Below are 22,028 nucleotides of genomic sequence, written 5' to 3' on the forward strand. Positions count from 1 at the left end.
CCCGTAAAGCTTCTTAGTGACATGGAACTGGGCTGCCTAAGCACAATGGAGCAACCTGGTACAGAGTTTGGGAACTGGAAGATTTGGGTTCAAATCCCATCTCCACTGCTTATTCGCTGTGTGATTCTGGGCACGGTTCCTTATTTGTGAAATGGAGATCATAAAACTCACCCTGACATGTTTCCCACCAATATGTTCTAGATTCCTCTTATAGTAGTAGAGTATGTGCATAACCACTCAGCCCAAGGCTGTATTTCCAGCCTCCCTTGCAGCTAGGAGAGCCACGTGACACAGTTCTGACCAGTGGCAGTGAGCACAGATGCCATGTGCCATGTCCAGGAATCAGGAATGCCTTTTCCTTGCATTCTTTCCTCCAACTTGCTGGCAACCATAGTAGCCACCTTAAACTCAGTGATGGAAACCACAGATTGAATGGCAGAGGTGCCCATAAACCCTGAACCTCCTCCACCTGCACTATCCCATAAGAGAGAAACAAAGTCCTGTTGTATTTAAGCCACCATATTTTGAGTGTCTTAGTGAACACAGATTAGCTTCACTTGGCCTACCAAATACACTCACTTCATAGGGTTGCTCTGGTCAGCATAAAAATATTAACAGATGATTTTAAAGAGCACTTCCTATCCCACCAAAACTCCTAGAAGAGGGATCTCTTAGTATCCCCATTTTACAGATGGGAAAACCAAAGCACAGAGAGATTAAGTAACCTGCCCAAAGTCATCCAGCTAGAAGTGGCAGAGCTAGGATTTGAACCCACTCCAGCTCCAAAGCCTGGAACCACCATGCCAAATTCAGGGAGGTGAATAGAGTGCATAGCCCAGTGCCTGGGAAAGAGCAAAACCTCCTCCTTTCCCTTCCTTGAGTCTCCACATTTGGAACCAGGAGGGAAGTGGAGTGAAGACTGAGAGACTTGTCAATGCTGAGCTGGTTGTCCCAGGGTCCACCCCATCCCTGGGCACCCAGCACCTCCTTGAGCAGAGGAACTTCCAGCCTCTGCCTGCAATGTTTCCAGCCTCTACAGCAGCTCATCTGGCACAAATGGTCCCCCGGAGAAAGGGCTTCCTGAGGATGAACAAATTCAGGCATTTCTGCCACAAAGTGGCATTTGTATCCCTGAAAAAAATGTGCATTTTTGCAAAATCATGTATTAAAAAATAACAAGGTTAACGGAAAAATAAAGTTAGGGCCAACTACTCAAAACATATGCCACTTTGTAATCAGAGCGCCAACAAAAACAAGAACAATCCTAATGAAAAACAACAGCACTGTTAACACTTCACTGACATTTGCACCCAATGCCTGTCTCTCAGCCCTTTGCAACTTTCCTCACTGGGGCAAGTGCTTTCTCCTTGAGATGTAGGTTCTTGGGGCATTTTATTCCAATAGAAACTGGCTTTACCAAGATTAAAAGTCTGACCCAATGGGAAGTCATCTTCAATCATTTTTTTTTAAATTTATGTATGTATGTATGTATGTATATATGACCAGTAAGGGGATCTTAACCCTTGACTTGGTGTTGTCAGCACCACACTAAGGGGATCTTAACCCTTGACTTGGTGTTGTCAGCACCACACTAAGGGGATCTTAACCCTTGACTTGGTGTTGTCAGCACCACACTCTCCCAAGTGAGCCACAGGCTGGCCCCTTCAATCAATTTTTTTTAACACAGAGATATGTCTTTGAAATATCTTTATCTGATTCCTAGTTTTAGCAGAAAACTTTGTTAAGTTCTCTTAAGCAGCTAAACCAGCCAGGCAGGTATTCCTCCATCACCAAATCTATTGCCTCCTTGAGTTAGGATGGTGAGAGTTTGGATATTGGGAGTTTAGAGAATTCGGGCTGGAAGGGATGCTGCATTATCCAAATCAATGTAGTTCCTGCGTCTTGGACAGTGAACAGCAAGAGTCTAGATAATGAGGGACATCTGTATGTGTACTAAAGAAAGGCACCTTCTGAAGAACTGTCAGCATTTATCTTAAGGAATTCATACATCACTAAGGCTTGCTCTTTAATCGTGAGAAATCTCCAGACATTCGCGTGCCAGGAAAAATCACTACTGAACCAATGCAATTCCCTGTTCTACTGACATAGCTCCCCCATCGTTCTTACCAATTATGGGTGAGGTAAGCCACAGTTCAGAAACATGCACTGGGGGAGAGCAGACTTCTAGTGTCCTCCTGCAAGCAGACTGAGGGAGTGCACCTTCTAGTGTCCTCCCATGAGCAGAGTGTGCATCTCTGAGGTACCCCTTCCCAGCCTCAGACACCCGGACACACGCTCACAACCCACGCCTGGGCCCCACGCTTGCTCCCGGGTTTTAAAGGGCTTCTACATCTACGTCTAGCAGCTCTCATGATCCTCTAAGAGCCCCCTCTCCCACCATGGTCAGCAATAATTTTATTCTCTCCATTTAATCCACAAGTGAACAGAGGCACAGAAACATGAAGCAACTATCCAAAGGTCACACAGCCAGGAGGCAGTAGAGGCAGGACTCTGTTGAACTGTTTTCAGCCAGTCTCCATAATGATGTGTCCTGTTTACAGACTGCTTCCACTTGTCAACTCCCTCCCACAGACATGGTTGCCCATGGGCCTCGCAGTGTCAGAATTATTATCCTCGCTCTGCTCTGCCATTTTCTGCCACGTGAAATCCCTTGGTCACTGTCGCCACCACCAAGAACCTCACCAGATGTGTTTCCTGCACTGTGGACTTCCCAGCCTCTGCAACTGTAAGCAATAAATTTTGTTTTCTTTATTAAAAAAAAAAATTATTACCCTCATTGCACAGACAAGGAAACTGAGGTTCAGAAATGCTAGGATGCTTGCCTAAGGTTACCCAGATAGAAGAAGGAGCTGGGACTTGACCTCATTCATTCAATAAATATCGATCATGCATCTACCGTGTGCAGGCACGATGCTAGGCACCAGGGATACAAAACAGAAGGCCTCGTGGAGTTGACATTCTACTGAGGGAGCCGGACAGTAAACACGATGCGTGATATATGCGATATTAAGGTGGTGCACGCGACAGAGAAAGATGAAGCAGTGGAATGGGGTGCTCCTTTAGACAGGGTGGATCAGGAAGGCCCCCCTGAGAAGGGGGTGTATAATGGAGGCATGAGCCTTGAAAATCCTGGGAGAAGAGCATTCCAGAAAGAGGGAACAGCAAGTGCAAAGGCCTTTGGCAGGAATAGCTCGGAGGCCAGTGAGGCTGGAGCCCAGGGAGCAAGAGGGAGGGTGGCAGGAAATGATGTCCCGGTGGTGGCCAGAGGCCCCATGATGTGGCACCTTGGATTTTATTCTAAGAAGGGAAGACACTGAAGAGTTTTCAGCAGAGGAGTAACAGGAATATGATTTATATTCTAAAGGGATCAGTCTGAATGTCTCCTGACCTCCAATCAAATGCATATCCTCATCCTGGCTCCTCCTTTCCAAGCTAAAAAGAACCTGCATTCTCGCCATCACTTCTGGCCTCTCTCCAATCTGGGCACCCAACTTCATTTACTGTCTGGTTTATTAACACTCCCTCAAATGGAGGGGTGTGATCTGGTCGACACCTCTCTTTTTTGGATGCTAACCCAGCAGTAATGCAACCTTCCAATGGTGGGGGTGGCGAGGATGGAGGGGAAATGCCAAGAAAAATGAAAGGGATTATGAAGAATAGCCCGGGCCTGTGCCCAAGAGCTACAAGCCAGGTGGAAGCCGGCCCTCCTTTTCCAGCCCTCTTTGAGAAGGAGCAGCACACACAGCCCGAGGTTTCAAGTCAGCCTTGCTGAGTTTGGATTCAAGTTCTGCTCCTGCTGGCTGGGTGACCCTAGGCAAGTCACATGACCCCTCTGAACAAAAGATTTCCTATCTCCAGAGAAGACTAAAAGGGAAGTTCAGGGGCAGCCCTGAATGCTAAAGCTAATGCACAGAGCAGGGTCCTGGGCGAGAGTCAGAGCAGCAACTGCCACCTAGTAGCTACCCTGCCAGGGCCTGTCCTTGACCACTAACCACTCCGGGAGGGGTTGACAGCCTCTGCTCCCCTACCCTGGCTATCCCAGCCAGCAGCCCCTCAGGACCACCACAGAGGTGCTGCCAGCTGGAAGGCCTAAGACTGAGTCCAGCCCAGCCACCTCAGCAGTGGGTGGATCCCCAAATCAGTGGGAGCCTTGCCTGGGCACCCAGACCCGGGCTCGATGTCAGAGCAGACACACCTGCATCCTGCTGAATGACTTTGGGCCAGTTACTCAACCTCTCTGTGCCTCCATTCCCTCATGTGTAAGAAAAGGATACTAACAGCGCCTCCTTAAAGGGCTGTGGTGAGGATTATGTGATGAATTATATCCAGTCCCTGACACATAGCAAGTGCTCAACAGATAATCGCTAATATGTATTTGCTGAAGAACATAGTGGCATAGATTTCTGGCTCTAGAATCAGATCAGCCACTTGATTCAGTTCTGGCTCCACCCACTTACTAACTTTCTGGCACCGGGCAAGTCACTGAACCTCTCTGAACCTCAGTTTCTTCATCTGTAAAATGTGAGTCCCAGTAATACCAACCAGAAAACATTTTTGCAAAGATGAAGGGAGAGAATATCTGCAGAACACTTAGAATACTGCCTGATAGGGGGCAAGCACTCAGAAAATATTAGCTATTATGACTATCGTTAGCAGTTTACAAAGTGAAGTCTCACATTATCTCAGAGGATCTTCCTCCTTTCTCACTGCCTAGGAGAGAAAGCAACCGCCATTGCCTCCTCTTCACAGCTGGGGAAACTGAGCCACAGGCATGGAGATGAATGAACTACCCAAGGCTTTGTCTTTGGTAAATAGCTCGAGCTTAGAGACATTCAGGTCTCCTGACGACCAACCCTTTGCTTTTCCCAGGTGCCACTTCCCTAAACCATCCACACCAGACTACGAGCTGAGCCCTGACTAGGAGGGTGGTGGCAGCCACCTCCCCACCATCAGATTCACCACCAGATTCACATCCTCAGCGGGCCACCCGTGAGTTCAATCCCCAGATGCCAGCAGAGGGCAGCATTGCCCTCCAAGTCTCCAGCAGCTGCGCTCCAGAGAGGAATTTGACATCAGTGCCCCCTGTTTAGACAAGGCTTTACCAGCGCCTTTGAAACCCGCGGCCCCCGGAAGGTGGAAGCCGGAGGTGTTTCCTACCAGCATTCCAGCCGCTGGCCCGTGCGGGGTTGCGGGAGAGGCGCCAGCGCCTCCCAGTCGCCGTCCTTTGCTGCAGAGAGCAGGGGCACTTCCGAGGGTCAGCACTGGACACCGCGATCCACACTGGGTCACAGGCTGCCCGTGGCCACCCAGCGAGTTGGTGGCAGAGCTGGGTCCAAATGCCGCGCGCTGTCCGCTCACGAGCCTAAATTCCCCCCCTGAACGACGCCATCTCCCACCTAGGGCTCTACCCTGCCCCTCCCTACCCCTTCGGATCTCTGTCCCTGGGGCAGGAACCCCAGTGAGCCGAGGTCTAGAACCGACGGGCATCCATTGCGTTTGCCCCGCGGCGGCCAGAGCGGGCTGACCGAAGCCGACGGCCAAAGTCCGCCCGCCCGCCGCCTCGCCGGTTGTCCCAGCCCCTTCCAGGGTTCCAGCAGCCGCCGGAGCATGTGGCAGATGCCCCGGGACAGAACCCGGTGCGCAGCGCGCGGTGCCGGAGACGGCAGGACCAGGACAGGACGAGACGGGAAGAAGCCGAGCGGCCCCCTGCGGGAAGGGGGCTAGAACCGGGCGGGGGCCTCGAAGCCACGGGCTTTGCCCCTCGCGGCGCGCACCAGCGTCCCGCGCGTCTGCCCGCGCCCCTGCGCTGCTTCCCCCCCACACACACCCCCCATTAGTGCCGGCTAATTCAGCGCAGCCGGGGTCCCCGAAGTGCCAGCCCACTCGTCTTGCCGCTTCCCCCACCTCTCCGGGAGAAGTGAGGCCCCGCAGGAGACCCAAAGCCGGGAGGGAGGAACCCCAGGAGTTCCGCGATCCCCGACCCCTGAGCCACGTACCGTCCCCCGCAGGCTCCTCCACAGCTCCAGCGCTTGGGGCCGTGAGCTGTCCCGATCGAGTCAGCAGCGATTTGGGGATCTTGAATGAGCTGGAAGGAAGCGGCTGCGAGCAAACCCCGCGCCCCGCCGGGCCAGCCCCTTAAAGGAACACACGCCCCTTTCCCTCCCAAGGGCTGGGCAATCTGCAGAATCGGCTGGGGACCACTCCCGAACCGCTGCTTGCCGAGCTGTGTGAAAGGAGTGTCCAGGAGTTGAGGTTGTCACATCTTGGGGGAGGATATGAGTGGTGGGTAAAGAGGAGCATCTGTGGAGGGAGTCGCATTAGAAAGCCCTGGTTTACCAAAAACAGTGCTCCCTCTCCAGCACACTGCAGGTGGGCTATGGCTGCCTGACCTTCATTCAGGAGAGGGAGAAGAGGTGAGTGGTCCGTTTTCTCCAGGCCTTTCCTTCACCCCCACAAAATGCAAGGAGCTGACATCCTCCTGACCCTGAGTTTGGCCATCATGAAATCACCAGCCAGATTCTCAGCTCAGTGTCAGGCAGAGTAGATGCTCCCCCAGTAGGTGGGGCTTGCATGAGTGGCCCTGGGGAGAAGAGGAGTGAGGAGGCACAGGATGGGGTGCTCCCAACAGCCCACAGGGGCAATCGGGCTTCTGACTGATCCTCCAGCAGGAGCAGGGCCCTCCCTTATGAATCCTGCCATCTGTCAGCAAAGCCATCCAGGCAGCCACCTCTCAGGATGCCTCTGTTTGGACAGGGTGTTTTCTTTCCCGTCCAGACCAACAGGGGCCCTAGCCTGGATGGCCCCATTGTTTCCTCAACAGGAAAACCTAAGGAAGTCCTTCGGCCTTGGCTGAGAGAAGGGTCAGGGGGTCACAGAGGCCAGAGAGAGAGAGAGAGAGAGAGAGAGAGAGAGAGAGAAAGAGATAGAGAGAGTGCATGCATGCATGCGCACGTCTTACACACAGCTGAGAGCAAATCAGAGCACAGAGAACTGCAGTGGACTAGAGGGTAAACTGCACCTAACATGAATGCCAGTCTTGATGGACAAAAGGGAGCCAATGAAGGTTCCTCTACAGAGAAGAGACATGTCAGGCCACTGTGTGCAGCATGGTGGGGGGTGGGGGTGATAAACAAGTCTCGAAGACCAATTAGGAAACTCTTGCAAGCTTCACTGAGGACGCTGGCCGAAGCTTCTGAGGCCTCTGACAGGGCCAGGCTCTGCAGCGGTGCTTCTGCGCACTCCCTCCTTTAGTCCCCACAAGGCCACCAAGTCTGTCTTGTTTATTTCCATTTTGCAGATGAAGTGAGGAGCAGAGAGGTTAATTGCTCAAGGTCACTTGGAGTCAGGGTTTGAGCCCAGGTTGTCTGACTTCAGGCTTGGCACTCCTAATCACTCTACCATGTCTAAACCAGAAACAGAAAGGAGCCGAGACTCCTTGGAGAGTCGGGGTCAACAGGTCCCAACGCTGACAGCCACAGGTGTAAGGAGCAGGGTAGACAGAAGGGAGGGTCAGTTTTGTTACAATAGGGCAAGTTAATGTGCAAACCAGGGGTAGGGGTGGCCAGCAGTTGGAATCTTAACACTGGCTGTCTGGTCTGTGGTCAGGAAGAAGAAAGGAAATTCGTGGAGGTGATGGTAAAAGCTGTGGAAATGGAAGACACTGCCCAGGGACAGGAGCCAAGGAAGGAAGAGGTCAGGAGTGAGGAGACTCAAGTCCAGGGTCACAGGAGGGGGGACTTTCAGACAGCTGTGGCCAACCCATCCAAGGCTACAAAGATGAGAGGAAGAAGGGACTGAGAGGTGGCTTAGGCAATTCCAAAGTCACCTCAGATCTCCTGGGCCAGGTGGGGGCCCTGTGGCACCTGTCCACCAGTCCACACAGCCTGTTAGCCAATGAGACTGGCCCACAAAAATACTCAATGTGGTGAAAAGGGTAGGTTAACAGATGGGAGTGAAGCTCTCGGTTTCCCCTTCTGCAAGGAGGACTCCTGGGTTCCAGCAAGGCTCAAACTACAGTTAGTCACTGGAGAGGCAGAACCACCCCAGAGCAGAGATGCTGAAGAAAGAGGCTTCTCCCACTGTCTGCTAGTCCCCAGAGGAGGACAGAACAGGGGCTGGGGGTAGAAAATGCTCCCAGGAAGGAGTCCTGAGGCCAGCAACCACTCAGAAAGACCTGACTCCAGACTCATCCACACAGCTCCACAACAGGATGGCTTGGAAACAGGAAGGAGTAGGCTGAGGGAGCCCCAGGGGTGGGGAGTCCCACACCGCCAGTTCATATGGAGACCACTGCCTCGGCCTTTTATTCTGTTCCTAACCAGCCAAGAAGTCTTGGCAACTGCAGCTCTCAGGAAGGAGCCACTTCCAGACTAGTTTCCCTGATGTGGTTCCAGCAAGCCCACACCCTCCCTTCAGCAGCCACGTGGCCCAAGTGCTGCCCAGGCTGCCCAGAGGCACCTGGTGCATATCACAGCATGGCTCCCAAAGGTACGTCACCCTTTTCCCAGCTGGTCAGTTCCTCCTCCATCTGCCAGCCCCTCCCCAGATCACCATCGGGGCCCGCACCACCCCCACTGGCCACATCTTGATGGCCCTGCTCAGGGGAGGGCAGAGAGGGTACCCAGGAGCTCTCCTCCCAGCCCTGCAGTGCACATGCCAGTGGTCCCCCAAGAACCAGTGTGCTTGGGCAGGAGGCCTTGTGCCCACTTGGCAGAGCCCTGGCCCCCTCCTACCACCCCACACTGCACCCCACCCCAAGGCCTCCCGTAGCTCTGGAAGCAGCCTGGGCCCACCGGGTTTCTAATAGTTTCTCCAGCCCACTGCTCCACTTACAGAGAAAATGGAAATTGCCAGAGGGGAGACCCAGCGGCCAAGGCCTGGCCTGTCTTCCTGGTGTGGGAGGGGCAAAGGCATTCATGGAGACTACCTTTGTGCCTGGCTCCCATGGGTCCCTCCCCAGGGCTGGATAGGTACAGACAGAGGCGGCGAACGGAGAAGAGTGAGGTCAGGTTGCGAGGACTGAGAAGTCCTGACCCCTCCAGTAGGAACTCTCCCCAGTAGTCTCCCTCCTCCTGCTGTTAAGCTATTTGTAGTTGGGCAGGTAACAGAACGCTGGGGGGCTCAGGGAAGATTGAGGGCGGGGTGGGGGCAGGGGCACCAGCATGGGTGAAATCCCATTTCCAGGAGCAATGACAAACCACAGCAGGAGTTCCAGTGGAGAATATAAATATATTTAGGAAGCTGCCTGTGTGCTCTGGGGTGCAGAGCCAGCACAGAGGGGCCCCCCACGCCTACCCACCTCCTCCCCAACCTTGCTCCAATCTCTCTCCATAGACCCGACCCGCCCCCTTCTGTCTTTCCAGGCTTCAGAACAAGGGTCAAGAGAAGTCTCCAGGGAGATAAGGGGGAAGTGTCTGGGGGGCAGCATTATGCTGCAGGGCTGACCGGCAGGAGGCTGTTATCTCCAGCCTGGCGCCTCAGGCCCTGCCTCAGGGGGCATGGAACGGGACATGGAATGTGGTGTGTGGAAGAGGAGCTGGGAAGACACAGAGGCCCTTTGGAGTCTGGAATCAGGGATCTGGAGACGTGCAGGGAACCCACACCCCCTACTGCACCCTTCCCTGTCCATCCCAGACCTACTCACCTAAGCGACTGGGATGGCACAAAGGCTGGGTGCCAGGGACAGGTGGGAGGTGCAGGGAGCGGTGTCTGGGGTGCTTCCTCTGAAATCCCGCTGCCCCCTCCGGCCCCAGCCCCACCACAGTCAGGAGGGAGGGCTAAGGAGACAGCAGCCCCACAGAAGGCAGGAGCACCAGGGGAAGGGCAGGTGTCTCCACGGCCTCAGCGGTCCTTCTGGCCACTTCAGCTGGGCCTACCACTAACAGCCCAGCAGTTCCAGGCGCAGGGTGATGCGGTTGTGCCAGGCGACGGGCAGGACACGCACAAAGCGTGCCAGGAAGGGTCTCTCAAACAAGTTCTTCTTGTGGGAGTTGTTGTCCGAGTTGCCAGGGAAGATCTACAGGCAGAGGAGGTGTCAGGAGGACCCCAGAACAAGCCCCTTCCCCTCAGAGCCCCAGGAGTGGCGAGAGGAGGGAAGCTGGACAGACACCCACCTTGCTGTCGATGGCCCCTTGTTCCTTATACTCGGTCCACTTCAGGCCATCGTCACTGTAGGCCACTTTGTAGGCTGCCACATACTGGATGTGGCCAAAGTCACGGGCACCCTGGGTCACAATGCCTGTCACCTGCTTCTGGGAGCCCAGGTCGACCTATGGGAGAAACCAACAGCACTTTGCAAGGACCATCTCCAGGAAGGTGGAAAGAGGCAGACGTGCTGGGGTGTGACTTTAGTTTTGGGAGAACTACTTTACTTGGCTGAGCCTCAGTTTCTTCATCTATAAAATGGGCACATCTACTTTGCCACACACTATTAGGCACTTCACTGCAATAAAACATATATTTCAGCATCTGGAAACCGGTCAACTCTACGCCAGCCCTGCCTCAGACCTGCGTTAGAGTATGATGGGAACAGGGACAGGAGAGGCCAGAGCCTGCAGGGGCATGAACTGCTCTAGAGGCCCCCTGCAGGGCTGCCCACAGCCTTACATTGGCCCTGAAGGAGTCCAAAGGCAGGCTGCTCCTCATGGACCCCGACACCATAGCATGCTCCTTAGGGCCTACAGATAGACCTCCCATCCCCAGCCCCTGACCACCCTGGGAAACCTGCCAGCTGCCCCTGGACAGGCAGTCCCAAGACCCAGGTTGCAAACCCAAGTTAATTGCCACCAGCAGGTGAACCCCAGGCAAATCCTTGTCTCACCAGGACTCAGTTCCCTCATCTATAAAACAAGCTCTGGTTTTTCATGACTCTCTTGTGTTTCCCAGTTTCCATGAAATCCAAGGACTGTGCCGTGGTGGGTTCTCAAGCACTGAGTCAGAGAACACCCGCCCTGTGCTCAAGTGGGAGACGCCTGGGTCAGGTCTCCCTCCTCCATCCTACCCTGCTGTCCTGGGCTGAGCCTTGTCAACCCTGTGGCAGCCAGTGGCATAGTTCTACCCCTGTACGAACACAAATACACATACGCGTGCACACACACACACACACACACACACACACACACACACACACACCCTTTCTCCACCTGGGGGGTCTTGGTGGAAGCAGGAGAAGGAGAAAGGTGGGGCACATGGGAGGAAGAAAGAGAAAAGCCAGAGAAAAACAAAGCTCTTCAGAAACTCTCTTGGGGAGCAGAAGCCTGGACTGAGCGGAGGTCAAAGATGTGGCAGCCCCACCCAATCTCAGCAGACCCCGCCCTGCATCCCAGGAGGGGCCTGACCCACCTGCAGCCACTCAGAGGCACCGTTGCTCTGGGCAGTCCATGCGTTGAACTTGCCCTGCTTGTCCAGCCGCCCGTAGAAAGGGTACCAGGCGAAGGCAGGTAGGCCCCAGGTCTTGAAGGTGCTGGAGGCCGTGATCTGCTTGTCAGGGATGGTGTCATCCTTCAGGCCCAAGGGTCGGGAGCATCCTGCCAGCAAGGGGGGCTGTCACCCAGATCTAGGATCCAGAGCTCCCAGGGGTGTAAGCACAAGGTGATGAAGGGGGAAGAACTCTGCAAATCCTGACCAGCCCCTTGGTCAACATCCCCTGGCATCCCCTTGGACGACAGAAAGAAGCTCCATCTGCCTTTCGGAGCCAACTGTCCACTCACTCCTCACCTCAGCCGGCTGGTCTCAGCTCCCACCCCGTCCCAATTTGCCCCTCACACATCACCCAAGACCTCCCACCCTCCAGTTTTCTCCCTCTGCACTAAGGCAACCCCTACTCCACCACCTCCCACGCCCTTTCAAGGCCTGACTTGCGAGACACCTCCTCCAAGAAGCCTGCCCTGACCATCTCACTCCTCGTCTGGACTCCCTCCATCACTCCCATGGCACAGCTGCTATCCACACCACTGACTTCTGAGATTATTGTCAAGAACATTAATAACAACCACCTCATTTATTCCATGCTTACTTCAATCATTTCATTTGCCACCAAAACAAACAAAAAACATGAATGAGATAGGTATTAGTAACCCACTGTACAGATGAGAAAACTGAGGCCGGGAGACATCCGCAAACTCCTGACCACCACGCCATGTTGTGACATCATCTCCACCATCCAGGCACCCCACCTGGACCCGTGAAGGCCCGCCTGGTGGCGACCCAGGGATGAACAGGACAACACTCCTGCCCTCTAGCAACTAGAATTTAGAGAAGTCAGAGAACTCCCGGGGCTCAGGAACATTCTGCCTCCTTCTCCAGCAGCCTCAGCTCTACGAGAGGGCCTTCCACACACCCAATAAATGTTTTTTAGGTGCTGTCACACAGGTCTGTGAGGGCTGGCCTGAGAAGCCGGCCTTCGTTTCACACGGGCCCGTCCCAAACACCCGGGAATGTGCTGGGCTGTTTCGGTTAGTAACTGCGCCTGCACGAGGCCAGAGCAGTTGGGGGTGGGCAGGAGATACAACTCCAAAGAGAATGGCGGGTGTGTCTCACGCCTTGCAGAATCCCCGCTCCACAACTGTCGGTCCCTTTGGGGAACGGAGGGGGGAGTGGGCCTGGAATGCCGTGCCTCCACCGGGGCAGGCTATATGACATGGTGCTTGACATCACCGTCCCTCACATACATGCTCCCTTGCCGCTAACAGCATGTACCTCCCAAGTGTGTCAAGGATGCCTGCCAATCACGCCATCACCTCATAATGGTGGTGCACCAGGTAACCACCACCCTCCTTCCACAAAGAGAGGTACTGCGCTGGGAGCTAGCTCGTCCCTTGGCTCCAGAGCACAGGAATCCTAAGACAGGCAAAGCCGGGGTAGCTTTGCAGAGGACACCAATTCTGCATCATTTGTTTGAGAGGGACCCATCACAGGTCATCTGCTTCTAGCAATTCACGCCACCCTCACTCTAGGTCTTGCCAGGAAGTCAGGTAGACTTGCAAGTAAAATGCAGTTTGGAGGGGCACCAGGGCAAGGACCAGGACTCTCAGCAACATCACTCTCCAAATGACCCTAGAAGTCCCTTCCGCTCTCTGGACCTCAGCCTCCCCATCTGTGAAATGAGGTATTGGGGTGGTACTTCTCACAGATTGCCTGGGGATGTTGTTAAAATAAATATTCTGTCAATACCCTCATTCTAGGGTAGGGCTCTATGTCTGAATTTCTAGGAAGCTCCTAGGTGATGCTGATACTGCTGGTCAATGGAGCTCATCACCCGCCAAGCTTCCCCTCACTCTAGGTTCCAGCCCCACTAGCCTTCTCTCTCCATCAACATTACCCAGGGCCTTTGCACTTGCCAATTCCTCACCTGGAATGCTCTTTCCAAGTTCTTCCCGTGACTGGCTCTCCATCATTCAAGCCTCCACTCAAAGGCCATTCCAACAGAGCAGTCCCCATGCTGCCCCCTCCCCTCATCCCAAGTTACCCTCTTCACATCACCCACTAGGGGCTATCTGACCTTTCTTTTATTTGCTCCTCGCCTCCAGTCTCCCTCCCTCACTAGAGTGCAAGTTCCATGAGGTCAAGGACCTTACCTGTATTGTTCCCTAGAGCCAGGTACTCAGGAGGAGCATTATAAATACTTTAATAAATATCTATTGAGTTAAATAATTAACCAACTTACCAAGAATATTGTGCCTGCCTGCAAAAAGGAATCCTGGTATAGGGCATCAGTCCCCTTGTGGAACACCCAGACCTCAGCACCACCCATACATGCTCATGGACCATGCTCATAAGCACACACACGTGCACACATGCACCAACACTCCCTCCAGTCAACTAGAATTCCTACAGGAAAAGGAGTCGGTCAAGACCTTGACGGAAGCAGATGGGGCAGCTTTACTTGGAAGGCAGCTGTGATAGGATCATGCAGGCAACTTTAATAGCCAATGGCTTCAGGCTAAGACAGCGAGTGGCAGGGGACTCCACGGAGAGGTGACACAGACCTGACTCAGTCCTTTACCAGTTGCCTAAATTTCCTTTTAACAGAGGCAAAGTCTTTTACTCCCCACTTAAACAAAAGGGCTCAAAAGCCAGGGACCCTGGGAGAGGAAGTACATCGACTTAAGTTAATACTTAAGAAAAGACTAAACCCAGCCAGGCACAGAACTCAGCTCTGAGTGATATAGGGTGGTATCTGAAATGGGGTAACAGGAAGAGGTGCCACAGAGGGGAGAGGGGGGCGAAGGAGGGCAGGTCTTGGGGAAGACAAGAAAGGCCACCAGCCACCTCTCTGCTCCACAGCCCTGCCTAGTGAGGAGTTCCACTGGTGGCCAGCAGGTGGCACTGTGGCTGCGAAGAGAGGGAAATACCCAGACCTCAATAGAGATAGTTGGGCTGAGCTAGGCTGAGAAAAGGGGACAGGGAAGGCCACCTCCTAGCTTTGGCCACAGCCCCCGGCACTCACCATTCACCTCACAGCCAAGGAGCTCGAAGCGGAGAGTGCAGCCCCGGTGGCAGACCACGGGAAACAGCCTCAGGTACTGCACCTCCAGAGGAGTGTGAAACAGGTTGATCTTCAGGCTGTTGTTGTCCACATTTCCCACAAACAGCTAGGAGGGTAGGGGCAAGGTTGGAGGAGTGGGTCAGTGTGGGCAGTCCCCCACCCTCCTGGCGTTGCTTCACCTTCCTCTTCAGGCCCGGAGGTGGAGGCAGGGGTGGGGCTGGGAGGATGGGGAATTAGCGGAGCCACCAGGGGCTCAGACAGCAGCCCTTCCTTTGGCCACCCCACAGCCCTCAACACAGATTCTCTTCTCACACCTTCTTTGGTCATCACGGGGCCTTGGCATAAACCCACCTTTCACACGGGGCCACCTGTAACCTATGGGGTGCCTCTGTGCAAATTAGGAAAAAGCACTCCTTCCTCAGGACACTTTATTATGACAATTTTCTGACAGAAGTACACAAACAGTCAATGTCTATATCGTGAATGGTGTCCACTTAGGAATAACATCCTTAGGACCGGCTCGTGGCTCACTTGGGAGAGCGTGGTGTTGACGACACCAAGTCAAGGGTTAAGATCCCCTTACCGGTCATCCTTGAGTGGTGTATGACCTGCACACCTGTACGTGGTAGCCCCGAAGGCTCACAGTGCAGCCCAGCTCCACCACCACCACCCTCAGTAGGTCACTGCACTACTGTGAGTCCCACTATTCTCAACTATAAAGTGAGACTATTATTTGTAACCACAGAACATGGGCACAATCTGCGTTTCCTAATTTCTGGAAACTAAGATGCACCTGAAGACTCACCTCACGGCCAATCACCCAGGGTACCCTCACCTCACCCGAGAATCTCAGTGCTAAATCCCTAGGGGATGCTGACCACAGCTTCTCTTTAGGGCCCCCAACAAACCCCACCTGGTCTCCAGACCCATCTGCATCCTGGATGAATTGGAAATTGCGTCCATCGAGGCTGTAGGCCACCTTGAAGCTCTTCAGGTACTCGGCACTACCCACGCGGCTGGCACCCTGTGTCACCACACCTGTCACCCGCATCTTCCGCAGCAGGTTCACCTGGACCCGGGCAGGGGAGATGGCATCCCCATCTTCCAGGTTCTTTCCCCCACAAGATGCAGGCCAATGCACCCCCTTCACTGCCCCCACCAGCGGGGAAACAACCCAAGCAGAACAAGGGAGGGGCAGTTGAGCACATTTCTCAGGCTCTAGACCCAGTGCTCAGGGAATCACAGGAGGAGGGGCAAGGCCCTCAGAGGCTTCATCCAGGGCAAACAGCACTTCCACAGTCTGGGGCCTGCCCCCCATCCTGCCCACCCACTCCAGGCCCACTAAGGCTGCCCTCCACTTACAGGTACTTCACCCGTGGGAACCTGCTACCTTGCTGCTGGACCCCCCACTACGAACCCTCCCCTGGCATCCCCCAAATGCACGCACATTCATCTCACCTTCTGTCTTATCACCCCACCCTGGGGCCATCCCTTCTCCATACCTGGATCCAGGGATTCCTATCATAGTTGCTGGCTGTCCAGGCGTTGACAATGCCCGTGAGGTGCAGGCGGGCCAGCTCCGGGCCCCAGCGCTGCAAACCCAAGAAGCCGAAGTACACGGATGAGGCAGAGATCTGCGAGTTGCCAATGGCACCCCCCTCCATGCCCAGCGGCATGAGGCAGCCTGAAGGGAGGGAGATGGCAGTCAGGTGGCCACCCCGGCAAGTTCCAGGGCCCCACTGGGACCCAGAGGACAAGAGAATAAGACAGAGTGACCTCTGCTGAGGACCCAGAACAAACCTCAGAACCTCAGGCAGAGCAGAGACCACAAAGGGACAACGAGGGCCATGCCCAGGAGGAGGTAGTGAGGAAAGGTGCAAGGTGGGCGTGCTGGGGCAGCGAGGGGCAGGGCAGTCACGGAAGCAGGGACCCAGGGCTGCCAGCAGGGTCCAGGCCAGGCTGGCTCTCACGGGGCTGCCGTGACTGGCAGGGGGGGCCTCCCTCCAGTCTGTGGTGGGTGGTCTCGTTCTTATAGGGCATTGGGCAGCAATTACTCTGGTGCAGGAGGAGGGCTGGTGGGAGACCATACTGGCATGACCTCCTTTTCCTCAGAGTCCCCACCCCAACAGGGAGGGGCCCCAGCCCAGCCCCTGGCTTCCCCAGGAGGGTGGCTTTGGGAAAAGGGGTTCCTTGGACAGCAGTGACCAGTACATCCACTACACACAAAGCAATAGGCAAATCTGCCTGGAGTCTTCTAGAATCCCACTGGCAGGAGTTTTCTGGGTGGGGCATAAATACCATCCTGTTTTCCCTGGTACCTTTTGCACCTCTACATGAAGGTCCTCACCCAGCCATCTGTGAACATGCCCCTAGCCAAAGGCCCACTGCCTTCCTCATTACCCAAGCATGTGGTACCAAGGAAAAAGGACAGCAACCAGGCCCACCCACGGGCCCAGCTCCCTCATCCCCCAGGGATCCCCACGGTGTGTGCCAGGCCTTCCAGCAGCCCAGCAGAGGACTCAGGGACAAAACTACCCTTCCCCCAACATCCCAAGCTCATGCTGAGCTCGGTGCTATCACACCCTCACAGGGACAGTGAGGCCCCCAAGACCAGAGCCTGGCGGTGGCTGAGCAGGGACTGGACCCCAGGTCCATCTCCACAACTATCCTCACACCCCACCCCAGCATGTCCACCCTGAGGGACCCGAATGTGCATTCTCTGGGCCTCTAGGAACCCTGCTGGCTCAAGGAACATACCATATACCAAACAAGGAGGGGCTGCAAAAATCCCTCTGAAGGCTCCCCTGTCTGTGTGGTCACCCCCTGCCCCCTGCCCCAGGAGCTACCCCTAGACTGAGAAGCTAGAAGGCAGCTAGGTGGGTCATTCCAGCTCGGGCACACCCACGGTTACCTCCGCGCCCAGCACAGTAATTATCAGGCCCACCTGACCCCGCCCAGGGCTCTGTCTGCCTTAGCAACCCCCCTTCCTGCCCCCCAGATACACATCCTTCCGATGCAGTTATGTTTGGGAGGAGGGGTGCCTTGGATGGCAGTGACCAGTACATGCACTGCACACAAAGCAATAGGCAAGTCTGCCTGGAGTTTTCTAGAATCCCATGGCAGGAGTTTTCTGGGTGGGGTGTAAATACCATTCTGTTTTCAAACACATTTGGCCTCAGCCCAGGGCCCAAGGCATAGGCCATTGGTGCTGCCCTTCTCTGAGGGGAAGGGCATCCCGGGCATTCTACCTGCTCTCCCCGAGGTCCCCAGCCACCCTGCCTCCCAGGTCAGCCAACCTCAGAGCCTATCACCACATCTGCCTGAAGGAGGACAAGATGCTCACCTGCCCCTGCCCAAGATGCTCCATGACTGACAGGCTGGATTGCACAAAACTGGGAACGTCCCACCTAAATCCACCCATCCCTGGGCCTGAAGGGGACCCACCCAGTCCATTGTAAGCGAGGAAGAGTCCTGATGTGGTTGAGAACACAGGGTGGGAGGGACTCCAGCTGGACCAGGAGGGAGGACAGCGTGGAGAGCTGCTGGCAGCGTCGGCTGGGCATCCACCCAGGGCCATTCTGTGGCCAAATGGATAACCCAGCAGGGCAAGCAGGGTCAGCCCTCTGCACACACCGGGCCTCCGACCGCCCAACCGCGAGAGGATGGCCCAGCCTGCCCAGGCCTCTCCCTCTTCCCCGAGCTCTATGATGAGGCCACAGGTCAAACTTGGGCCAGGAAATGTCAGACCCTGAGGCCAAGCCTGATTTACTGAGCTCCTGGGCACCCCCAAATTAAGAATGTGTTTGTTTCCCCTCTTGGTTGAAAATCCCAAGACTTAACCCTAATGTTGTGTGTCTGGTTCATGGTGACTCAGGAAACAACATTCCCATGACCTCTGGGGTGACCACAACCCCTCACTCCCCTGCAGTGACAGCAGGCCTGGCCTACAGTCCCAGGAGAGAGGGGCAGGCAAAAAGAAGCCTGTAGAAGGACAACGGGACCCTTCTCCCCCCAATCCCCTCTCCCTACCTAAATGAGGTTCTGTCCGTCCCTCGATCTCCCCAGAGGCAGCCTTTACACAGGGAGTAAGGCCCACCCACGTCCTGTGCCACCAGGGCTGTGGCTCAGGGCCTGCCCCCAGGAGCGAGCACCTCCAGATACTCACTGATCTCACAGTGGGTGCCCACATAGCCCGGAGGGCACTCGCAGACATATTGGGTGAAGACGTCCCCTCGGTGTTCATTGTCAATCATGTGGCATTCAGCATCATGGAAACAGGGGTTTGGGAAACAGGGACCTGGGGACAGGGAGGCAGGTAAGATGGGCAGGTGATCAAGAAGGAGCTGGGGCTGGAGACAGAAAGCAGCAGATGGGCTTAGCCCAAAAGGACGCTCCACTCAAACTCGGCCCATCATCTCCTCCCTCTCCCCCTCCCCCAATCTGCTTGCTGGAGCCTGAGCCAGCCAGGAGCCAAGGAGGGTCATGGGGAGGTGAACCTGCCCAAGAAAGGAAAGCCCCCAGCTTTCCAAGTGGCCTGGGGGTTTCCAGGGAAATGCTGGCTGACAGTAGGAGAGATGCTGGAGACCACTGCCCACTTTGGGAAGAGCTGGGAGCTGGGGATGTGGGGCGGTAGGCACAGCTCAGGGCAGGTACCTTTCTCAGTTTCGTTGCAAATGAGGCCTGTGAAGCCTGTGGGGCAGAGGCAGTAGAAGGGCACAGTGTCCTGGCCCTCCAAGCAGGTTCCACCGTTCAGGCACTGGCTGGAGTCACAGAAGTCACCTGCAACGGCAGCCCTGTCTCAGAAACAGCAAGCCGATCGTTCAGCAAACATCTGGGGGGCCAACTACCATGTCTGCACTGGCCCTCTGAGACAGAGATCAGGTGCAGCCCAAGCCCCAAGAAGCCATTGGGAAAGAGGCCAGCAAATCAACAGACCCCTGCACAGGAGTCATTGAGGCATGGTTTCTGCCTGGGACAAGGAAGTTTAGCAGAGGTGCAGACATTTGAGCTACCAGGCTGGGGAATGAGGAAAGGACATTCTAAAGAAAAGCAGAGGCACAGAGGGCATGGTATACTGGAGAACAGGAGGATGCGGCTGGAAGGTAGGTTGGGGCCAGACTGGGAGGGACCTTAAGAATGACAAGTTTAGAGTTTTCATCCTGCAGACCAGTGGCTTTTAACCTTCCTTCAGCCTCCCCACCATTGTCCACCAAGGAAAACAATAAACAGAGATTCTCAAGTGTGAGGTGGGAGCAGGGAGGCCCAGTTCCAATTCCGGGCAGGAGAAGGTTGAAAAAGCCCACCTGAGGACATGCCGCTGCACTGGGCTCCCCCGAGGTGGGGAGGGTCTGGTGGCTACAGACAGATCCATCCCTCGGCTGCAGGGTGAAAATCCAATGCAAGGGGGAGGGGACACCAGGACAACATGGTGAGAGAGGACATCAGGGCATGAGGAGGAAGGGTGATTTGAGACACTGGAGCAAAGGCTGAAGAGGTAGAAGGAAAGCTGTAGAGGCCACCAAGTCTTCTGGCTGGGGGCCTGGGGACACATGTACTATGAGCCTCGATGAAGGACATAGGAGGAGCAGGAGCAGGCAGGGGGTAAAACAGGCACTTGGGTTTGCGACCTCAAGGACTGTACAGAGGACAGCTAAGTGGCCCTCAAATCCTGTTCGCCTCCCCACACCCAGAAGGGAGCCCTTGAAGGCTGGGCTCCCACTCACTCTCTCAGAAGCCCACCTTACCCCAGCTGTCGTCAGTCCCCTGACTGGTGCCAACCAGTGAACTGCAGCCCACTGAGTCAGCCCAAGGAGGGTCCTCTAGCTGACCTTAGTATCCCAGAAGGGCTGCCCCAGACCCCACACCTAAACTCGTCATTTGGGATGAGACGTGAGAAAAATTTTTTCCTCCCTGCAGAGTCAACATCTCAGGCTGGAGGGCCCTCCTGAAATCCCAAGGCCACAGAGAGCTCGCCCGGTTCCAGGAAAGACAACACCATTAATGAGCGATCAGCCCTCAGAGCTCCACCTCAGCAGGGGCCTCAGGAGCTTAAGACAGCTCCCAAAGAGCTATTAGTCACTGGCTTTAAATAGCAGGTTAATCCCCTCCTCTGACCCACCAGGCGCTGTCACAGAGCCTTGGGAATGACCGGAGTCCTGGGTTTCTGCCCCAACATGGACTCCTCTTCCTCCACCTCCCAACTGCACCCTCCCTCTTTACTGCTCCAGGACAAAAAACAAAAAAGGTCCAGTGGAAACAAGGGAAAATGAAAAATGTCACTTACGGGGCGAGGCCTTAGACTGACAGGGACTGGGTCACTTGCATAAGGCAGACATGGTGTTCCTCCCTTCCAGAAAAAGACAGATCACCCTCTACAAAACCACCTTGGGATTTTAGAGTCCTGCTCTTTGGGAGATTTCCCAAGGACATCTGGCCAGGGCTCAAGTTGTGGGGACGGAAAGGAGGAGTGGAAAGGGGCTGTGAAGACCCAGCTAAATTTCAGGGTGGCTGGGGAAGGATAGGAGCTCCCTAGGGTTTGGGAGCTCGAAGCACTCTCGAGGCTTCAGCTCCAGCCCTGGGGGTCAGACCGGTCATAGAACGGCAGAGCCGGGGCCCAGCTGTGACCGCTCTTGCTTCAAGCAATCCCATTTCTATAAAAGAAAAAACTGATGGAGGGGCTGCCTAAGAGTCTCCCCGCCTTAGCCCCCAATGGGCACCCCTTGCCCAGCGGCCCCACGGTGAAGGGCATGGGGCATCCCCACCACCGGCCTGCAGGAGACCCACCTGTCTGCTGGAGGCCCTGTAGGCGGGGGAGGGCCAGGACAGATAACAGCAGCCGGCCAAGGCCGCGGGAGGGAGCCACGAGGCAGCCCTCTTCCAAGTTCCTCCCCAGCCTCTGAGCCCCCTCCGGGGCCCCACCTAGAGCCCCCGCTCCATTCTACCGACTCCCTAGCCCCTCCCTTATCTGACCAGACACCGACAAGTGGAGGCGCAAAAATCCTATGAACTGTCCGGCCGGGCGGGCCTAGGAGGGAGCTGCCGGAGAAAAGTTGGCTGGAGAGGACTTCTCAGTGTTAGAGTCCCAGAATCTCCAGGTGGAAGGGGATCCGGAGTCAGACGGCTCACGGGCAAAGAGAAGCCCGACACAGCGGATTCCTTTGTTAGGTGTAAGCCACATCCCTGGGGGCGCCAGGGCTGTCACCCAGTGTCCCGAGTCCCCGCCCAGCGTGCGAGCCTCTATCACTGTCCAAACGCCGGGGCGCGGAGACAGCAGGAGAGGCCGAGCGCATCCCCCTCTCCCGCCAGGGGCAGCCGGAGAAGCCGCCCCTCCGCCCAGCGCCGGCGCTTTGCCCAAGTTTGTCAACAGCGGAGGTGGAGAGAGGGCGCCGCGACCAACTTCCGAGCCGCGCTGGGAGGAGGGGCGAGGGCGAGAGGGCGGCGCGCTCGACTCACCCGACGCGGCGAAGAGGCCGGGGGCGCAGAGCAGCGCGCCGCACAGCGCGGCCAGCAGACGGGGGCCCGG

At 55.5% G+C, this 22,028-nt stretch overlaps 1 protein-coding gene across 1 annotated transcript in view; it reads right to left on the minus strand.

Annotated features, from left to right (window-relative positions):
* Positions 1 to 9,229: 9,229 nt before the first annotated feature.
* Positions 9,230 to 22,028, minus strand: part of MFGE8 (milk fat globule-EGF factor 8 protein) — a 13,938-nt gene continuing 1,139 nt past the window's right edge. Inside the window, exons 2-9 of the mRNA XM_008566714.1 lie at positions 19,160 to 19,285; positions 18,672 to 18,803; positions 16,009 to 16,190; positions 15,420 to 15,575; positions 14,468 to 14,612; positions 11,362 to 11,546; positions 10,134 to 10,289; positions 9,230 to 10,036 (exon numbers count right to left, since the gene is read on the minus strand). Of these exons, the coding sequence (XP_008564936.1) occupies positions 9,899 to 10,036; positions 10,134 to 10,289; positions 11,362 to 11,546; positions 14,468 to 14,612; positions 15,420 to 15,575; positions 16,009 to 16,190; positions 18,672 to 18,803; positions 19,160 to 19,285 (1,220 nt within the window). The 3' untranslated portion in view covers positions 9,230 to 9,898. The remainder of the gene's footprint in view (positions 10,037 to 10,133; positions 10,290 to 11,361; positions 11,547 to 14,467; positions 14,613 to 15,419; positions 15,576 to 16,008; positions 16,191 to 18,671; positions 18,804 to 19,159; positions 19,286 to 22,028) is intronic.

Source organism: Galeopterus variegatus, unplaced genomic scaffold (assembly GCF_000696425.1).
Source record: "Galeopterus variegatus unplaced genomic scaffold, G_variegatus-3.0.2 Scaffold266, whole genome shotgun sequence".
In the NCBI taxonomy this organism is placed as follows: Eukaryota; Metazoa; Chordata; class Mammalia; order Dermoptera; family Cynocephalidae; genus Galeopterus; species Galeopterus variegatus.